General features: G+C 40.1%; 1 protein-coding gene across 2 annotated transcripts in view; it reads right to left on the reverse strand.

The window, feature by feature from the left end:
- Positions 1-20,568, reverse strand: part of LOC140323209 (potassium voltage-gated channel subfamily KQT member 1-like) — a 35,153-nt gene extending 14,585 nt beyond the window's left edge. For both annotated transcript variants that reach the window (XM_072400103.1, XM_072400102.1), the window contains exons 1-9: positions 20,442-20,568; positions 18,871-19,363; positions 6,266-6,356; positions 5,673-5,799; positions 3,417-3,495; positions 2,280-2,376; positions 1,702-1,842; positions 967-1,077; positions 662-757 (exon numbers count right to left, since the gene is read on the reverse strand). In XM_072400103.1, the coding sequence (XP_072256204.1) occupies positions 662-757; positions 967-1,077; positions 1,702-1,842; positions 2,280-2,376; positions 3,417-3,495; positions 5,673-5,799; positions 6,266-6,356; positions 18,871-19,193 (1,065 nt within the window). In that variant the 5' untranslated portion in view covers positions 19,194-19,363; positions 20,442-20,568. The remainder of the gene's footprint in view (positions 1-661; positions 758-966; positions 1,078-1,701; positions 1,843-2,279; positions 2,377-3,416; positions 3,496-5,672; positions 5,800-6,265; positions 6,357-18,870; positions 19,364-20,441) is intronic.
- Positions 20,569-22,077: the final 1,509 nt, after the last annotated feature.

A 22,077-nucleotide genomic window follows, 5' to 3' on the forward strand; every position in this document is an offset into this window, starting at 1 on the left:
TAGGTGAACCTGCTCAGCCTTTTTAAACTTGCATATATAAACATCCTGCAAAGACACCATTGGGTCTCTGATGTTTCCAGTATTAGGAAGAAAACCCTTCTATGTGTGCAACTCTGATACTGAGTATCATACCCATGGTGGACACTTCCTAGTTTCTCCTCATTACCTTGTTCTTTCCTTCTCTGTAACTTGCTATTTATGTCTTCCTCTTTTTTATATTATTCTTAACTTTCCTTCATTCTTTGCTTTGGTCTCTACCACACCCTCTTCTTTCCTCGTAATTTATTATGCAGTATTTATATAGCGCCAACATATTACGCAGAGTTGTACAAAGTCCATAGTCATGTCACTAGCTGTCCCTCAAAGGAGCTCACAATCTAATGTCCCTACCATAGTCATATGTCATTAACACAGTCTAAGGCCAATTTTGGGGGGGAGCTACTTAACCTAACTGAATGTTTTTGGAATGTGGGAGAAAACTGGAGCACCCTAAAGAAACTCACACAAACACTGGGAAAACCTGCAAACTTCATGCAGATAGTTTCCTGGACAAGATTTGAACCTGGGACCTAGCACTGCAAAGGCCAGAGTGCTAACCCCTGAGCCACCATGCTGCCCAACTCCCTATGTTACCTTTGTTCCGGCACAGTATATAATGTACCTGGATTAGCGATGCTGCAGCTGGGATCTGTCTGTTAAAATGTTTCTGCCGCTGTTTCTGCTGAACCTTCAGCGCAAAGCCAGAACCCAGTATACCCTGAGAAAAAAGAGAGTCAGCACCATGGACAAGACCAGAGAGATGTCTTCTCAGGTCATTCACAAATCAAGGGTAGGTTTGTATTATGTATGAGGCCTGGACACAGATTCAGATTCTTCTAACAATATTTGCTATTGTCAGACATCCAATTCCTCCAGAATAAAAACAGCTTCAGAGAAATATACAGTACATTTACTCTAATTACTCACCGCTGGAAGAGCAAAGAAGGAGATGGCAAAGACAGAGAAGCAAGAAGCAATTGTCTTCCCAATCCACGTCTGTGGAACTTTATCTCCATAACCGATCGTAGTCACAGTGACCTGCACAACAGAAAAATGGTCATACAGGCTGACATTCTATTATCTTTTATCCACAAACAGATATTCTATATTATCTGGTAAAAAGATGTCCAACAATTAGTTAACATTGTCCCAGACAGCAAATGTTTTACCTGGAAGAAAAATTGTGAAAATACATGTAAAGCAAAATAAAATAAAATTGGTAAATCACTGCAATACATGCAGTTACCAATGCTTTGGCTCTTTAAAACACAATAAAATCTTAATTTGCCAGAAAGTTAGCACCTAATTTCCTGTTTGATGTGAAAAAACATGCCTCTGCTGCACTGATATCTTAGCAATCTTTGTCAGCACCTTCTAGTTTTACCCTGCTACACTATAGAACATTTCCCCCCTATGGAACTATAGAACATTTTTCCCCCATAAAGAAGAAGTGGTATTTAGTCTTAACACATGAAAGTTTGTCACTGGAAAGAACACCATGGAATATAAAAAATCCACAAAAAAGAAATTATATACACCTCAATGTTTATATTACAGTACAGAAATTCCAACTTTGCACTTGTGCTAAAAGTTTTCAGTAAGTGTCCTGGGACTTCCAGGGAATTTAGCAAACCATCGCAATACATATCTCATCATACTCACCACTCCCCACCAGAGAGCATCAGCATAGCTGGAAAATCCAGTCTTCCCTTCTTCATCCACTGCATCCTTCTCAGCCAGGTAGACAAAGTAGGATGAGAAAATAAGACCCAGGAAGCCAATATACAGAGTGGTGATGAGCTCCTGCGGGGGCACAGAGAAGATACAAAGGGACCACAATAAGCAATGTGCTGACAAATATGCAATATACATGATCCACAAAACCTAAAGCAAATACTTACTTGTGTAAAATATATTAGTCTCAATTACTTCTTCTTTCTGCATTACTTGCAGACATATCCACTATCAAAAAAATCCTCTTAGCAAACCTTTCATTAGACTATGGCCATGGGCTGATGGTTGTCATGTTCCACTATGCCACCCAAAGCAAAGAGGCCACCAAAAATGAATAATGTTCTATATTGTAGGAAGCAGGAGGAGTTATTGTATTTCTGCCCCACATAAATTAGGGAAGTGGGAAATATAAACTTTCCTGCAATGACAATTTGTCCTGTTTGTCTGTTGCTTTGGCAAGTCCAGTCATTATACTTTGCACCCTTCATGTGGCAAAACAACCTCACCTGGCGATGGATAAAAACCACAGATCCCAGAAGCCTCCACGTTCCTCCCTGGCGGTCCACATGCAACATGCGCAGTATCTGAAGGAACCGGATCCCCCTGGGGAGAGAGATTCAGTCATATATGAGTGATGTATAATAGGGACCAACAGAGTCCATTTCATGTTATATATATAGATATCCTAACATTTTCTATACAATATACACTTTGTTCTTGAATAAATGTATACATAACCTGAAGGGTTTTATGAATGGCTGGTGCTTTGCGTTCAGGTATGTACAGATTTCCAAGCCATCAGTGTTATCCAAAACAACTAACCAAAAGATTGTTCTGCAAAGACACACGTTGTTCTATTTGATTCCAAAGCATCCCACAAATTGATTCCAATATACTGGCTTCTAGGTAAATGTTTCCATATGTGTGTCTGTGATGGAGACATTAGATAGGGAGGTCCTCCAGGATTAAGAAGGACAAACCGCATGCTTCTTGTTGGACTTTGGGCTTCACACCAATGTCCATTAGGCTCCAATCATTTGTATGAGCTGGATCCAATGGGAGTAGAATCTCCACCATTTGTAACATCACTGCCCTAATCAGGAAATTCGGGAGTTTCCACTGCATTTGGTGTGGAGATGAACCTGAGGTGTCTTTCATCGGCTACAAAAAACACTACTAAGAGATCCTGAGATTCTGTCTATTACTGTTATCTATACATTTATCGTTACATTTAGTATCATTGCAACATGAATGTACCAATTTATAGTTAGTAATGTAACACATTACAAACTAGTACTGTCCAACACTGCAGACTTATTGTCTAAATACCAAATTTTATTGGAAAAAAAATAACTGTCTCTGGCTTTTTATCATGAAGCATGAACAAACATCAACAGCAATCATCAACCAGTAATGAATGCAATAATGAATGGTAGCTAGAGGATGTGGTCTTGGATACTTTGTCTGGGAAGCCACCATTTGTATTCATGGCAACAAAAGGAAACTTTATTTTCATTCAAAATAACTCTGTGATGGTCATGTGTAAAAAATGTGAGGTCTGAATTTTTATGACCAAGGTCTATTTAAAAGAAATTGTGACCGTAAGACCATGATATATCCTGGACCCCAATAAACTCACCAACCTAATTGCAGACGTGGCGAACACCTGGCCGTTGGAGCCAACGCTGAGCACGATAATGGAGGCTATGACCACGATAAGATCTGGGGATGGAGGAAAGACAGGCAGTGCTGAGTGAACATCATTATATGATTCATAATTCTGTGGTCAGGACTTTGTGTTATAAACATGTCTAGTAGCTTTGATAAAAGTATCTTTAAATCTGAAATCCATGCTGGAAAAATATACCTGAGCTCTATTCGTCCAAAAGATTTTTATTTTTGCCCTGTCTTGTAATCCAGAGAGCCCTGGCAGTCAGTGCAGCATATTGGTGTTTACACTTTTATCTACAGCAATTAAGAACTGGGTTAGCTCAACAACTTTCCTCATCTGAGAAAACCAGGCTGAACACTGAAATTGTGTGCTCTTCTCACCAAGGTAAAATTGACAGGGCAAATCGATTGAACCCTTACTGGCTCCAAATTCTGCCCCTCAAAGTCTTGTGCAGGGGACTATAGAGGGCAATATCAGTATCAGGATACTTTCATCTTCAGTTCTGTAACTTCCTTATGTACATACTGGCTTTCAGCTTTCTGACACCAACTTCCTAATAGAAGACACCACACGTCATTCTACCAAGGAGTGAGAGTTTACCTAAAATTGAAACAACTGAGCCTTTAACTTTTAATATTAAAAGCAGTAGGAAATCTTTTGGTGCAAAGTTTTATATTTCCCCATCGTAAAACTAGGCCGAACTTATACTCTTTGTTTTGAATAATATTTGTACAAGGTATAGGCATCTCTCATCAGCATGCGTTGTGGCAGAGAGTTGTGTTCCCTCATGTCTGTCACCGATACAGAGACCCTACACGTATATCTTATGGCACTCTTTTGTCTCCTATACTGTGTCCATCATCAATGCCTATAGATTACCTCAACAAATTAAAGGATGCCTCTGCTCTAAACAAGATTCTGTAATCTTCTGTAAAACAAGCAGCTATTAAAACCACCTGAAGCAACTGACTACATGGTCAGTCCACCTAAAACTCCTATTTCAGTATCTAATGGATGTAGACAGCTCCTTGCATCTGTTTACACTAGACTTTGATGTTGAGACCTTTTGTGCACCCCTGCACTGTAATTATGACTCTGTACTCCTCCTGTTACCAATATGAGGTCTCCCCCCATACCTGGGCTAAATCCTTGGGTCAGCACACTTGCTTTGCCCATTATGATGGGATCCCACCATACTTGCACTATAAGTCCCACATGTACAGGAAAAAAGTTGAAGCTATAACACTTGTCTCAGTATTCAAGCAAGTGACTCTAATAAGTATTACCGTTGGTTTTCTTTAGAAAGCATCCCCAACCTAAGTTGAAGAGTCTGTTCCCAGCCAACAGCCTGGTGCAAAGAAGGACACTTGTCTCTCTCCCAGATGTCTGACATATTCCCTTGGTGAGTAAGAGCCAAAGCAGGGGGCATAAGCTGTGTTGTTGCAGAGCTAAAGGTCTGATTGTGCCAAGCATGTGTCTGGCCTCTGGAGAAAGACTACTGACACACACAAAGCAATGTTCCTTCCCTGCACCATGCTGTGCAAGCAATTTGTGTATAACTGCACACCTTTTGTTCTGATGCACCTACAACGTATGTAACCTGATGTTTAATTGGGGTTTAATCTGGTTTGTCTTACCCATTGACTTCAATGCATTACACCAGAATGACAAATATTTGCAAATAAAATTTTGGGTAAATAAAAGCTATCAATTTCTGTCATCCCTAACACGTAGCAGTTGGACACAAGCATATTATTATAATTAATAATAAACAGGATTTATATAGCGCCCACATATTATGCAGGGCTGTACATTAAATAGAAGTTTCAAATGACAGACAGATACAGACAGTGATAAAGGAGGAGGGGAAAGGACTCTGACCAGAAGAGCTTACAATCAGGAAGATTGGGGAAGTATCACACAATAGGAGGGGGAGCATAGGGTAATATTATTAATAAATTGTATTTTGCAATTTTATGTGACAATAAACAACTTATAAACACCTAGCAATGCCAAGTGTTAAAGCACTTAGCAATGCTAAACACATAGAAATGTCCTTGGAACTTTTCATTTTTTTTGACAATTCTGCCAAACAATGTTGTTGTGTAGAGTTCAGCAGCCCATTGCAAGAGCTCAGAATGAATTTTTATTGATGCATGGTGGTAAATAAACCAATTAAATCCTTAGACACAGCACAAGAGACAGATGTAGATAAATGTCTTCTTACCAATTATTGAAATGGGTTTTCGAGCAAATCGTATTCGCCCCTTGAAACCTACGTATTTGCTGCGGCAGCCAGCTGACCACAGTCGTACAAGATATTCGGCACCAAAAAACACGACCAGCACAATCTCCTATGAGAAATAAAAAGATGTGAGAAAAGGAAGAATAATTAATGATTATTAGGTCAGTATCACATTACATGACACTGGACCTTGCTTTGTGTGGATGCTGCTTTGTTCTTTGCTCTATCTAACTCATCTCCTGAATTATTCTACACTTCTGTGGGACTCTGCTCGTTCCTTCTTCCTCCTCGTAACTCTTCTCTTTTTTAATACTATGTACTGCTGGGAGAACTCCTAGCTTTTGCTAACTCTCCTCGCCTGAAATAGACTGCACTGCCAAAGGACTCCGCTCCTTTGTCTATCTAACTCTCTAGAAATAATCTGCACTGTTGGATGACTCTGCTTTTACTTTAACTCTCTTCTCCTGAAATTCCCTGTGTTGCTGGATGACCCTGGTGTTTCCTCTAACCAACCTTTCCTAAACTCCTCTGCACTGCTGAAGACTTAATTTGTTTATACCATTTCTTCTACTTACCATCCAGAACAGAGTTCCTGTGGCAAATTCAGAGTAATGTTCTATGGTGGAGAGGACACTGAATATTAAACATATAAGAACAAGGAGAAACCTGTGCACAAAAACAAAGAAAGGAATTAATATTGCATTATTAGATCTCACCAGTAACAGAAGTCTCATCTAATATTATTTTACATTAAGTAAAAATGAATGAGGGGGATACATTTTAAGGAATAAATCAAGACTGGCTTATCAAAAGCAAGAGTCAGAATAGTGCAGGAGTCGGGTGTATCAAACATACAGAGAACAGGAGTCTGGTGTATGTAGTGTACAGAGTTCAGGGGTCAGTTGTATGTAATACATAGAGTGCCATAGTCTAGTGTATGTAGGGTAATGAGTTCAGGGGTCAGAAATGCACACAGCCCAGCACCTTCTATGAATAATTTCACCACCATCAACCTAAACATGGAACACAGAACTTTTTTCATGCACAGACACTGTATAATTACTGCACACAGACTGTCATACATCTCCTGGTGGTTCAAGATATCCTAGTTATGTTATATGTTATTTTACAATCCTTGGAAACTAGCGGTTGTAAAATTTAAAGTAATAATGTTTGCCGAATATTATAACTTCTCTACAATTGCAGAACATCCCCTCAGACTTTGAGATTTGGTGGGGGATACCAGACATCCCCTCCCATGTTGCAGGATAAAAGGGCTGCACATGTGGCTTGAGAACTGTTACCATCAGTTACTACCATCTGCTGAGAGAGGAGGATAACTCTGTGCCAGTGACCCTGATTGTACTTAAACTTCAACCCCAAATCTGAACTTTGGCTCACCTTGAACCCAAATGAACCTCTTAATGTTATAATTAGAAAATAAACAAGGGAACTCTGTTATAGTCCTGTTTGAGAATGTCAGCAATGATAAAGACATTTCTAAAATTCAGGAGCAGAGGGGCAGTTCCTGAGAACAGTGCGTGTTTCCCTTTAAACACATACCATAGTAACCCGCCCAAGGACAACTACCCTGAGACTGATGGCACTCATATTGTTATCCCACGATCTAGGAAACCTCAAATTTGTGGTTTGTGGTCAACAGTTGTAAAATAAACAAAACCACTTTCAAATGACCATTGCAGCCAAATTAAGCAAACTTTCCACAGTGCTTTCTAGGCAGAGGCTGTTGATTCTTGGTCAATAATTCTGTCTCTTGACTTTATTCTGTGGACAGCATTAATTAAAACAAGTGAATAAATCATCACAGGCCAAATAATACTCAGAGGATTCACAGAATGAATTTGGCTTACAGTCAGTTCCATGAGATCAGATAAAAACAGATCTATATTTAACACCCTTGTCGTCTTTTAGGCATCTCATGGTTTATAATCTCTACTGCATTCATAATAATGAGGACCTGTCATTAGACACAGCAGAAGCTGCATATGAGAAATAGTAAACAGGAATCCAGTTTAGCACTAAGTCCGCACAGATGAGACCGGCCATAATGACCATTACATTAATGAATAATGAGACAGCTGGCTGTGGAAACTATTGGCAGATTACCGATGGAAAATCTGTAAAATCATACAAAGATTATCTACTGTGTGGATGTAATTATATCATGTAGAAGGAGAGGGTGGCACAGGTGAGAAGATAGCAGAAGGTACATAGCACAGGTTAGTGGCGCTGCATGCTTCAGGAGGATATAAACACCTTGTACAAATAAAGTAAAATAAGCAGCCTTCATAATATTTATGTTTCATAAAACACCTAGACAGGATGTAAATCTGTCAGCTGATCTGCATGGATGATCAATGGATTCCTGTGTCCACACAGGAGGTCTGGGTACTAAACATCGGGTAAGATTCAGCATATCCTCTACCAGGATATAGTCAGATGTCACTAGTCATTGAGTGAATCTTGTTAAAAATTCTGAGAACCTAAACCTAATGGGCCTGTTTTATTAATGCTCTCCAAGGCTAGAGAGGATATACTTTCATCTGTGAAGCTGGGTGATCCAGCAAACCTGGAATGGATTTCTTAAAAGTGATTTTTATTCATTTTTTTGTAACATCTGAAGTATGACAAAAGTTGGGGGGCTGGAGAAACAGATGAACTGCGCAAGACAATGGGCCTGATTTAATAAAGCTCCCCAAGGCTGGAGAAGATACACTTTCATCAGTGAAGCTGGGTGATCCAGCAAACCTGAATAAGATTTCTTCAAAGTCATTTGCTATTTTCTAGGAAATGATTTGAATCCTGGACCAGATTTATTCCAGGTTTGCTGGATCACCCAGCTTCACTGATGAAAGCATATCCTCTCCAGCCTTGAAGAGCTTTAATAAATCAGGCCTATTGCCACAAGGTACAAAGGTGGGTATGGGACACAAAAAAATGAGGGGCCATTCTTGAGAAGGAACAATGACATAGAACACCTGAGATACTGTGACTTGGGTGAAACAGGGCACATGTATAAAGAGTTTTAGAAAAGAAACAAAAATGAAAAACAGCTAGGGCACAGATACCTTAAGCTACGTACACACTTCCAATTATTATCGTCGGAAAACGAACGACGAACGTTCCTGCACGATATATATGAACGATCATATAGCACCGATCCTGCACATAGAGGTAACGACACGATCGTTCGTAGATATTGTACACACACTAGATACGATCGTTTAAGCGATAGAGGAACTATGTGCACGACAGGAAAGTGAACGGACGTTCGTTCATCACGCATGCTCAGCCCATGGACGATCAACGAACGACCGCACACACGAACGATGTTCAACGATCGTCTCCCAATCCGATCCGCCGGTCCGGTCGTTCGTTTCCAACAATTTTCCTCGTTCGTCGGCGTCGTTGGTTACTTTTTTACGAACGATTTTTTGCCCAATCGATCGTTCGTCGTTCGATTGGAACGATAAAAATTGGAAGTGTGTACGCACCTTTAGAAAGATGGGGCACGGGTTATAGAGATGCAGGTTTGGAGGAAAGACAAGCACATATATTTGTGGGGTATCTGTACCCAGGTGTAATGTATCACAGGTCAGTGATGCCTTGATTAGTGGAAAGGACATTCATTAATAGACAGAGGTGAAGCACAGGTTAGAAGCAGAAGTCTGTGGAAAGCACATGGTCCTCTCCAGCTGGTGCACAGGTACCCCAGTAACCTTTGGTATGAAGTACCAAAGGTTACTGGGGTACAGATTTAAGGAAACGACAAGGTTACATTAGGTGGACACAGGTTATAAGCGTACAGGTAAGTAAGATGGGAATGAGCACCCAATAGCTAGTATACAGGGTACAGACATAAAGATCTGGAGAAAGAACAAGACACAGGATTAGTGGTGTGGATCTGGAGGAAGCATGAGGGCACACATTAAGTTGTAGACCTACCAGTATGCAGGAAAGACAAAGACACGGGGCAAAGGTACCTGGATAAGAACGAGTACAGGGTATAAAGCTACAGACCTGGAGAAAAAACAATGGCACATTTTAGCTAGAATAGTGGTACCTGGGCAAGATGTGCCACAGGTTGTAGTTGTACAGAACTAGAAAAAGTAGATGTATTACAGGGGCACCAGATGGGTCTCAGGCTTATAAGATTACACTTTGCTTAGGTAAAATGGTCCAAAGGTTGTAGGGGTACAAGTCCAGAGGAAGCACAAATTTACACATTACAACAGGCATAGTACTTAGGTAAGGTGGGTCACAGGTTATGAGCCTGGATTAGGGACGCAGGTACTTAGTTAGAATAGGTCACAGGTTATATGAAAGGTCTGGCGTACAGACAAGGGTACAGAGTACAGATACTGGCATAAAATGCTGCATAATATAGGTGTGTAGGTCAGGATGGAGGACAGGAACATAAAGGACAGATACCCAGGTAAAATAAGTCACAGGATAAGGGTACATTGATCTGGAAAAAGGATAAATAGGGTACAGGTTCCTAAGTAAATAAGGGCACAGAATATATGAATACAGGTCTGGAGTATGGACAAGGACATGGAGTATGGACGGGTATTACAGTGAAGAGGTCTTTAAGGAGGACAAGGACTTAGGACACATACATTTAGGTAAATTGGGTCACAGATTACAGGTGAATAGGCCTTGAGGATAGACAAAGAAATAAGGAACAGATATCCAGGTACGATGGGTCATACATTTTAAGGAAAGAGATCTAAAGGATGGATGAGGGGATAAGGACGGGTACCCAAAAAAAAAATAAGGCATAGTCTATATAAACAAAGGCCTGTAGTACAGACAGGGCACAGGTACATTGTCAAGGCACAAATGTAGGGGAGAAAGCTTGTAGAATTGGATTCGCATGGTGACACTGTGTTAAGTACAGCATGGCAGCCCTGTCTGTGTGTAATGTTAGATTGGAACAACTGTAACCTCTGAATAAAAGATGAAGAGATCAAGACACGGCTAATCCGACCAGCGCAGTGTGTCAGGGAGCGCCATATGACACATGAGCATGTGACATGCGTAGCTGACAGCTGCACAACATACTGTGGTCATACAACACTCAACTCTGACTGTAATGTCATATACAACAGTGACAGCTGGGCACAGGATATGTACAGCCTTTGTACAATGGTAGCATTGCTGTATATCTGTACATTTACATTATAGATGGTATACAACAATGAATAACTGAGCTAAGGAAACATCTGACTGCAGTACATTCACATCATGAGCCGGATGGTGTTCCCAGATTATAAGCAGCAAGGAAGAGTTCAGTAATGAGATCTTGGATGTAAAGCTAAAGCCTTGAGCAAGAGGGCTGGGTATTCTCTATACATTATTGGGTTTTCTGTTGCTCAGAATAGGTCCTTAAAACACAGAAATGTGATGATTGCTTGACAACAAAAGTCAAAGAGACGGTGACCATCGTATTATACCATCATAGAGAACATATGTAAGATGGAAGACTAGACCAAAGGGCAGATTTATTAAAGCTCTCCAAGGCTGGAGAGGATACACTTTTATCAGTGATCCCGCAAACCTGGAATGGATTTCCTAAAAGTAATTTGTCATTTGTTAGCAAATGTTTTCAATCCTGGACCAGATCCATTCCAGGTTTACTGGATCACCTAGCTTCACTGATGACAGTCTATCTTCTCCAGCGTTAGAGAGGCCCCAAGAATTTAAATTCTTGGATTGCATTGGTAAAAACAAATCCTAAAGGGCAATTTAACCCAAAACGGATTTGCACTCATTGCTAACAGAAGTACAATGTAATTTTTTGGGCAGAGAACTGTTTTCAAATCATTGCTAGAGAAAGATGCAATAGGTAATGTAGATAATAAAGAAACATAAAAGAGAATTTTTTTTTTTATTTGCTAGAAGATAGGGAGACACAAAAACTTAAGCTGCGTACACACGTACAATAATTATCGTTGGAAACAAAGACTAGCAACCGTTCGTCCGATAATCGTTAACAAAAAAAGTGCACAATGACGCTGATGAACGAGGATTGTCGCTGGAAACGAATGAACGTCCCGGCGGATCTGATTGGGTGACGATCGTTCGCTATCTATTGTATGTACAGTGGTTGAGTGATCTTTTATTATGATCCTACAATCTTATTGCAATCTACAAAGAAAACAGGACCAACATGACTGACCGGTCATTGGATATGGTCAAAATTTAATTCTATTATGAAGTTATGTGGTTCATTTTGCACCAACAGAAGGAAAAAACTTCTTCCTTATACAGTTATATTCTGTGCTTCTAGAAAAGCATCCTGTGTTTTCTTAAAGCAATCTATAGTAGTTGCTGAAACTACTTCCTGAGGGAGCAGATTCCACATTTTCACAGACCTTACAGTGAAGAATCCCTTCCTTATCCGGAGATTACATTTATTTTCCCTTAGTCGCAAAGAGTGCCCTCTTGTCCTTTGTAATGACCTTAAAGTGAATAATTGGGAAGTGGGTTCTCTATATGAACCATTTATATATGTATATATGAGAATAAATTCAGTATATTATACCTCTAACTCCACACTCCATGATCATAATAGAATTCTGTTGCACTTTACATAGAATACCTTCCCTACCAAAAAGACCGACCAAAGGACATAATCATAATTAGTGTTGTTCGTACAGACAAAGCTGAATCCTGGGCTGTGAGCCCTTTGACTGTACACAGCAATGAAAGTACTCACAGCTAATTACAGGTTTGCAAGTCTCATATTTACATTTGTAACTAATGCAAGTGTTGGGCTGTAAATCTGAGCTGAGTTCCTGTAAACCTGTAACTGAACGCAGAGGTTATTGCTTGTCTGATTTGTACATTGAACAAACTAACCACTGTTAGCTTGAATAACAAATTTGTTCAGTTCTATTAGAATCAAACAGAATATGGAAAATTGGGATCACTTTGTAATTGGACTGAATTAGAACGGAAGCACCAATTCTAAACACACCACAGCTCCAAAAAGGCTGAAGGCTGGACACAATAATAAAAGAATTCTATTTCACTCCCTACTTAGAACATGCATCCATGACATGGACAAGCACAGCACATAATAATAAAGCTCTAATAAACAGTATACATACAACTCTATACATACCACACTACACCATACAACTCGATATATACTGCACTACACCATACAACTTTATACCTTTTTTATATATCCAACATGACTGACCATTGGACATGATCATAATACAGTTCTTTTACAATCTATACAAAGAACCCTACGCATGCAGCATGGACAACCAAAGAACATTATTGTACTAAAGTTCTATTATGCTGTATAAATTAAACATCACACCTTCAACATTCCCAGCCACTCAATATGATCATAATACAATTCTAATATACAAAGAATGCTAAACCCCCTAACATGACTGACCCTTCTTCCCTTTGCATGCAGCTGAAACTGTGCTAAAATATTTGTGCCCATAAATCCTAATAATTCCAGGTTGGGTACTGATATTGGATTGGTGTTTTAATTCATCCCAAAGGTGTTCACCCGGGTTGGAATGAGGGCATGTAATGTGGCTCATTATAGTTGGTCATGTTGGGATTTGTGGTTTTTTGGCATCCGAATGGCTCCTGTGTTCTTTTTTATGCCTAATTTTCTTATTTAGTTAGGTTGAGTCACTGGAGATAGGAAAATTGTATCTGAACAGAGCTTTGTGTACAAGACAGGAAGTCCATCCTAACAGCAGAAGTATTTATTATGGTTTTATGAGGAGTGGAATATTTGTGGAGTGTCACTATAGAAAGCTCCTATATAGATGTTTCCTTGATGTCATGGTACTCATATACATTTTTCCTTAGTTCTTATGTGATCTCTGGAATGGATAATTAGGGGATGGGGACACAACAAACACTTCAAGCAAAGAGGGGTCAGAAGCTCTGGAAATTTTCATTGTTGTTTCTGTCTTTGTTAGGGAGATTTTTTTTAACATTTTGCACCCTATACTGGGTACATGGTCAGTTATATGCATTGTGAGCACAGAGCTTGCAATGAACAGTAAAAGAACAAAAAGCAAGCGGAGTTTAGCTCAAGAAGCAAATATAAGTGGCCAAACATGGGCAATAATTTTGTTCTGAAAGAAGGCCATCCATCTTTTATGTGTTTGTCTAATCAAAGCTTTCTATTTCGATTTTAGATAAAATGAGGGTTAAACCACTAAACTGGGTTTTTATCTTTATCTAGGTCTTTGTGAGATTTCCTTTACATATTGTCACAATAACAAATGTTTTACAAATGAGAAGTGAGAAAAAAACTTCCAACAGCAACACATACATTTATACTTATCAAAATGATCTTAATATTTTATTATACAATAGGAAGGCTGGAGTGGGTTGCAGAGCAGAAAACTGAGGTCAGCTTGGATCAGTGACTGGTTAAAGAGAATTATTATTATTAGAAATCTATTAGCTGATATATAAATCCTCAGATATCCATATCACTTCAGTGGAGTCCAGCTTCCAGCTGTAAGACCTGAAGATGAAATTGTCTACCTGATGTCAGTCTAATCAAGATAAAAAATGCTTCTCTTTTTAATTAGCTCAACAAAAGGGCAGTAAGCCAGTTTTTACTTTATAATTACTGCTGCCAACAGGTGTCTAGTAAACAAGTTTAATATGTTTACATTTTCCCTTGTTCTTAGTTCTTTTGTGAGATCCTCCAGGATATAAATGAAATGAAATAAATTGTGCAGGGACATCCTGGACTTCAGTTATGCTTCACTGTGGACTGTATTTACTCTTCAAGACCTGCAGATGTGGAGAGCTCTATATTGTTATTATTATTATTACACAGGATTTATATAGCGCCATCATATTACGCACCGCTGTACAAAGTCCATAGTCATGTCATCTCATATTAGAACATTTGCATGATAAATTCCCAAGGTCTTATAAATGCACTGAATCTAACATTCACTAAACATTCCCTGGAGCGGAATCTTCTATGTCCATGTGATTCCAATGGAAGAGCGAGATTCTCCAGCAGAAAATGTTTGGTGAATGTCAGATTCCCTGCTTAATAAATAGACCCCTTTCCCATTGATGGTGTTTACTTCTAAGCCGACCTATATATATATATATATATATATATATATATATACAATTTTTTTATATCATTTTTGGTAGATAATGTTTGTTTCCTTTTTTTTTCTGGTCTAGATGTAATGACATCATTGCAGACTCCGAGGATATTATGATCTTTGATGTGAACTTGCACAATAGTTGCTTGCTAGAATGATTCCATCCACAGTGCTAGGCTGACTTGCATACGGTAGTAGCTTGCAACAGGAATGCCAGAGGCGGACATAAAGATGTGCAAAGTGTACCACTGTATGAGGACTGCAGACCCACCTTAGCTAACAAGGACCCCCACATGGACCCAAAATCAGTTGTGCACAGGGGCTCACTATTGAATATGTGTGCTACTGGGGCATGCATATGTAGTAGCTCTGAGATGAGCTCTAAAGATGAAATAATTTTGGTTGTAGCTACCATGCAAGTGCCCCGACAATCTTATAATCTAATTAGTAAAAGTTAAAGTGAAGATCAGTATCCTGTCCAAACTGTTGACTATATATTGTTCAATCAGTTTGACATTTTCATCTAGGTGATCAACAATTTTGCATAGTATATGGTTAGTATATGACATCTCCTAGCTATCTGTCATTCTGGATCACTAAACAACTAACTGTTAATGTTTGCTACTGGGGAGGACGCAGTGGGGCATCTCCGGATCATGCTTCCCTATTTCAGAACAGTGCTGTCTGTACAGAACCCATTCATTTCTACTGACGATGTAATGGATCACTCAATCAGATCATTACCAGGAACAAATATTAAGCATCTGTACAAAGTCCTACAGTTGCCACAAAAACAGGAATGGGGGAACTATACCATGGGAACATTTGTTTGGTGACAGCTCTCTAAGAAGGAATTTCCCTAAGCTGAGAATCAAAGACATTTCCTCATAGTCCATGAACTCCTTATTCAGTGTTTACAATATTCCTGCATGTAAGTGGGCAGGTTGCTCCATCTTCAATAGTAAAACGTCTTATGATGTTTTTACTGTCTTTTCCTTCCTGTTGTAGTAAATAACACATCACTTCTCAGATAATAACTCAAACTGTGAGCTGGTATCACAATGCAGACCAGAGGACCAGAGGAGAGATGCCTACAGATCAGATGCCATGTGGACCGGACACAGAAGCTGATAATATCCCCAGCCCACACACCACATACCAGGATAAATCTGCAGATTATCTCAGCCACTCACTGCAACATCTGCCCAGCTTATCCACACTCAGCGATTACCGCTTGAGCCCGCTGTCCTCGAAAGAGAGGCCGATCCCAAAACTTGGCAAGAGACCATCAGAAAATCCTGGATCTATTGCCTGGATGACAGAAGGGACGGCAGGATAGTGGGCACCAACAATGTATACAGAGGGCCAGAGAAGAAACCCATCCGACCTAAAGTAAACTGGTTACAAAATCCTCATTTTGTCAAAGAAAAACAACAAACAGTTTTCAGTTGTAACATTCACTGCCTTTAGGCCAGATTCACACATAGATGTTGTGTGTGTTTTTATAGAATTGAATTAGAAATGGACTATACTCACAGCTCAGCCATGCTACAAAAATCCCTAAGCAATAGATGTAAACCAATCACCTAAATCATCTAGTTAGTAGTATTTTAAAAGTTATCAATTATTTAAATTCAGTTTTTTTATATAATCCCCGGCGATCCTGACATGAAGGATCTTGTTCAGCCATGGTGACAATACCTTGTCTGTCCCCCAATTGTGCTTCTGTTTTGTCACCCTGTTTCTGATGGAAACTACAAAACACTAATAAACACACATTATGCAAACATTGTCTATTATTGTCCTCATTAGGAAATTCACCCTAGAAAATGCAATGCAGCCATCACTGAAGTCACCATGTGGCTGCATAGAGACTGCAAGAAATCAGCTGTACGTGGATGAAAACAAGAATTTTATGAACAAAAGACTTGTCATGTTGTGTTGCTGTACACCATGCACAATACTAAAACCATTTCAGATATGTCCTCTACCTCAATGGGTAAAAGTAAGGATTGACCGCTATCCAGATAAAGCAAACACTTGCCTATGGTATGTACCAGTAACATATAGTAATGTGTAATGGTGATCAGTCCAACAGAACTACTAATTGTGTGACCATGTGAAAGTAATAAGCGAAGCATTTGTGCTTCTCCTTGATTCCTCACTGCAAGTCAAGAGAAAAGTGAAGAGAGTGACCACATATGAATATCCAAGACCCCAGACTACATGTTACACAGTACATGTTGTACATGTTAAAAATTGGTTAACACGGGTACAAAGTACCACAACCAAATTGTTGGGCCATGATGGAGGTTCTACAGTAAGTACTGGGTTTGGAATACATTTCCCTGGAATGTTTGTTCCTTAAAATATCCCTTGTTTTCAAAGTTGACACCTTATAGATAATTTGGCTTTGTATACTTTAGAACAGTACCCTTCAATTGAAACATTATCATTATGGGATGACAATATACGTTTAATCATATAGGGAGGTGTGATGATCCAATGTCCACAAACTTGGCCACATATTGCAAAATGACAATGAACTGGACACTTAACCTTCCTCCTCAGATCTACGGCAACACTTGGCAGATCTGGACTTGCTCAGGGCAGCAAAAGACCAATCGTATGTGGGCACCAAACCCAGCCAAAAAGAGCAGAACAGAACAGTCACCATGCAACCAGGAAAGAAAGGTGTACAATTGGGGTAATTTGCTACAAAATACCAAAAATTGCAAGTACTATAAATGTATTCAGGTTTCCGAAAGTGACAATTTTATAGGAACTCTATTAATATCACTTTATCCTTTCAGGTTTGAATTTACATTTATTTCAATGCATGAATATTTGTGTTCCACTGAAGGAATATTGTCCGCAATAAGCTTAGAAGGGCAGTGAAATTACCCTATTAATGACGTTGTTGGCATCTGCAGTCATGTGTAACCACACGTGCTGCCAATGCATGAGTGGCTTTCCTTCTTTCTGTTCTATATTGTGCCCTGTCTCCCTTTTTATAGGTAGCTATAGGTGTACCCTAAAGAAACACATTTTCAACTAATGTTTCAAAAACCTGCACATAGAGTAAGTTAATAATGTGCATCTGAGTTGAGATTGGTATTGCCAAATTTGATGGTAAATGACATTGTAAAGTAAACTTTCAGTGATAAATTGGAAGTGCTTTGCATTCTTAGTAATGTTGTATTGGTATTGTATTGTATTGGTATTGTATTGGTTGTCATTAAGGAAGATAAAAACTCGATCACTTAATCTTGATAATGTCATTTCAAAAGTTGTTTTCAATCCTAAATCTGCAGGTTTAATTATAATAATTACAAGTGATCCTGCCATCAGGGTGCTTGCTCAGGCACTCCCCACTCTCCCAGTTGTGCTCCCGTGTTGTCACCCTGTCATATGTACACCTGGAGGAGGATACCAATGGGCATGTCGACACGCATAGCCCAGGCATTTGCTGTTATCACTATTCGGAAGCTGGCCCAGAGTAAAGATGTGCAGCAAATGCTGGAGCAAGTGCAAGAGGCTGGTGAAGATCAGCAACACTGATGAGGCAGAGAAAATGTAAAAATGGTATTTTATGAAAACAAAAACAATTGATAATTAGTGCCCAGGGCCAACCAAATGTCATCCATATAGGATTAACATCTAATTTATAAGACTGACAGCAGAAAACCCAAACACCCTAAAATGAAAACTGCGTGCCTGCCTACCCCGAGGACAAGAGTGCATGGGTGGCTTTTTTTTCCCCGAAGATCGCGCACAATGCCCCAGCTTGGCAATTCCGCCAGTAGAGACCTGAATTATGCATTCTCAATCTGACAAAATGGAAATGGAGGAGATAGTAAAAGTGTTATCAGTGAAATGGAGACCAGAGGAGGACAGGAGCCTGGCTAAAGAGATAAGACGGACACCAGAGAGTGCTCAGGTGACCAGCGAGGGCAACGCTGAATTCGCCATTGCTACAAAGTTGTAGACAAAGGTAGATGAGGGGGGGGGGGGGGTTGGGAGAACGTACTCACACACTGAAATGGTACATGAAGCAACGCCAACCGCTGGGTCTTTCCAGAAAGTTGTAGATATCACCCTGCATGCTGGTTCGAGTCAGGTAGTGGCGGTAGAAGCACTTTGGGGAATAGTCTGTGTGGCCTTCTTTTGCGCCCCCAGCGGGGCCGCTCACCTGAAGTGTGGGGTCTTGGGCAGAGCAAGGGGTCCCAGAGCCATTGTTTAAGGGGGGGTCCGGGTTGAGGGACACAGAGGAGTAATGCATAGGGTCCGTGGCAGGGGGGGCCGTGTAGAAGCTGTAGAGGGGGAGCCCCCTGCACTCCCCCGAACTGCACGACATGGCGCAGACTGCTGCTGATCAATATTTCACATCCTCAGCTGCTGGTGTTGGATTGCAAGCTCCCGCGGGACCTGATCCCTCTTATCAGTGTCTTGCTCAGAGTCACCGCAGACAGGATCACAGATGTGTCACTCGGTGTCACCTGCCGTCACCCGCTGTCACTCATAGCGCTGAAACAAGGAGAACAACACAAGGTCAGCGAACCTGGCAGGCTTAGAACACAGCATGAAACAGGCACAACTAACAACAAAAAACATGCAGGACAAAATCCTAAAATCTTTAAAGGCTTCATAAGCCATTGCAGAGTGGCAAACTGAGTTACATAATATGTGTAACTCTTAAATGTCACCCACAGTGATCTGCCACTAAAGCAATGCAGCTGTCAAAGAATTTTTAGTACCAGAGTGCTCTGCGGGAAATTGTGGTCCCTTAACTGCTGAATGAGCCAAGTTTTCCTAAGGGGCCAATCATGCACTATAAAAGTTTTGCAATTTCATTACCCTTTGCAAGGGTACCACACAGTCTCAGTCACCCCCCTATGCCCAGGTAGCCATTGGGGTTACTGCCTGTACATCTCAACCCTGTAAAAAATTATTTCCTACCAATCCTTCATGTTTTAAAAATATGTTAAATGTTGTGATAAAGAGAGTGAAATCTTTTGCAACACTTTAAATGTAATGACAATTTTTCATTAACAAGCAGGAGCTCCTCCTGTGCATCTGGTGTCAATAAGTGCAATTGTGATGGAGCTGTACTGCAAATGCAAATACATTTTACAGCGCACTGAGATGCACCTGCAAACAGTTTTTGATAATTTAGCTCTCTTAGGCAAATAGTACATTTTTACATCTTTTTGCAAGCCGTAACTCTTTTGTTTTTAACTAACAAAAATTCTGAGTTTGTATTACAACACAATATAACATCCCTCTCTCTGCAGAACACAGCATCATACAATAAATTGAAAAAAAACCTGACCTGATAACTGCAAGTACTTTGCAGTTGTCTTTTATACCCTCTGCAGGCTGGTATATAGCGAGGTGCCACTGTTGTGTCCTGCAGACTGTTGCGCTGTTAGTGACCTCTGCAGACTTCTGCATAGCCTTTGCCTTCTTGCAGATTTTTGCACCAAAGGCAGACTATTGCACTGCTGCAGACACTAGCACACAACACTTCTTCACCAACTTTAATTTTAATTCATTAGCAGCTTCATTAGCAGTTGAGAAGTTTGTGCCAGGACAAACACATTACCTGCAGGACCTGGTCCTCCTTGCAGTGACATTCAGGGATGGTCAGCCTTCAGTGGTCTCCTCTGTGCTGTGTCATTAACCCCTTACTGGCTTGATATACATGACTCTTGTCAGCCATCCATGCCTGGTTCAGCCTGTGGGTGTGTGGGCTCTCTATCTCTCTGCTGGAGGCTCAGGCAGTGACCCCTCCTCCTGGCTCATCAGTGCCCCCTCCCCATCCACCCTGCAGAGAATGGTAATGCCATCCTGCCTACTCAACCACAGCACTACCCCTGTGCCATTCCCAACACACTCACCTAGGACAGGACAACAAAACATAGATGACAATATTTAAAATTAAATCTTAAATCTCTTGTAATAAATTACACAAGAACAGAATCTGTACACTGTAAACCCCCTGAGCTACTTTTTTATTTTATTTTTTATTTTTAGAATTTGTTGCTTACATTGCATTAAAAAGTTTTCTTATTTTCTTCTGCACTGCACCCAGCATTCCACCCAATGTAAAAACACTGCGCACCCAATACAATGCATAGCCCTTATCTCATCCCTATTGATTCCAATAGAAACATGTGTTTCTTTGTTTTAGAAACAAAGTGTTGTGCACTTTATTTTGACATTTTAGCTCTTAGGACAATCCAGTGTGGTACTTTACAAAAACGTAAAAGAAAACTATTAATTTACACTGTTCAAACATCAGTATTGCACTGTTTAGCTACTGGTCAGTTGTACAAAGTTAAGAAATTCAGCCTATTTTAAAAACTATAAATGTTGTGGTTGCAACGTTCACACTTTCACTGTCAATTCTGATCTATTACTGCTTGATAAACAAAAACAAACAAAAAACACGTTACAGTTGCTTCTTAAAATAAATAGCATTGGAGTGCTACTGCTGTATTTAAGCCAAGCAAAAAATAAAAATATATAAAAATTTATTGCCAATCAAAAAATAATATTTTCACTTGGATGCTGTTGCTGATACTGCCTGTAATAATTGTACTGCTTCCTAACACAATGGGCCTGATTAATTAACTCTCTAAGGCTAGGTACACACGCGCCATAGTTCTCATCTGATAATCGGCTCAGGAACGATATCGGACAACAGTCTTGCGTGTGTACAGTGCTCGTCGTCCATCGTCCAATCGATTGTCCTTGTGGATCCACGGATGATGGACGACGAACGATCCAAATGGAAGTGAGGGGGGTGCAGCTCTGTCTCCCCCCCCCCTCCATAGAACAGAACGGTGCTGTATGTACAACACTTGTTCATGCAGCGTGCAGTCGTTAGTCCTTTGAAAGGATCGTGAAAGATCCAATGACAATTGTCAATGTCAATTATTGCACATATGTACATAGCCTAAGACTGAGAGGATATACTTTCATCAGTGGAGCTCGGTAAACCAGCAAACCTGGAATGCATTTTTAAAAAGTAATTTGCTATTTGTTAGAAAATGTTTTAATCCTGGAGCAGATCCATTCCAGGTTTGCTGGATCACCCAGCTTCACTGAGGAAAGTGTATCCTCCAAGCATCTTCCAAATATGTCACTTGATGACATTTATTCCTTTTTTTTCCATTATAACACATTCTCCATGGCAGTGCCCAGCTACCCATGCCCTTTTTCTTTGCTTTGCAAAT

The sequence above is a fragment of the Pyxicephalus adspersus genome, chromosome 2 (genome assembly GCF_032062135.1).
Source record: "Pyxicephalus adspersus chromosome 2, UCB_Pads_2.0, whole genome shotgun sequence".
In the NCBI taxonomy this organism is placed as follows: domain Eukaryota; kingdom Metazoa; phylum Chordata; class Amphibia; order Anura; family Pyxicephalidae; genus Pyxicephalus; species Pyxicephalus adspersus.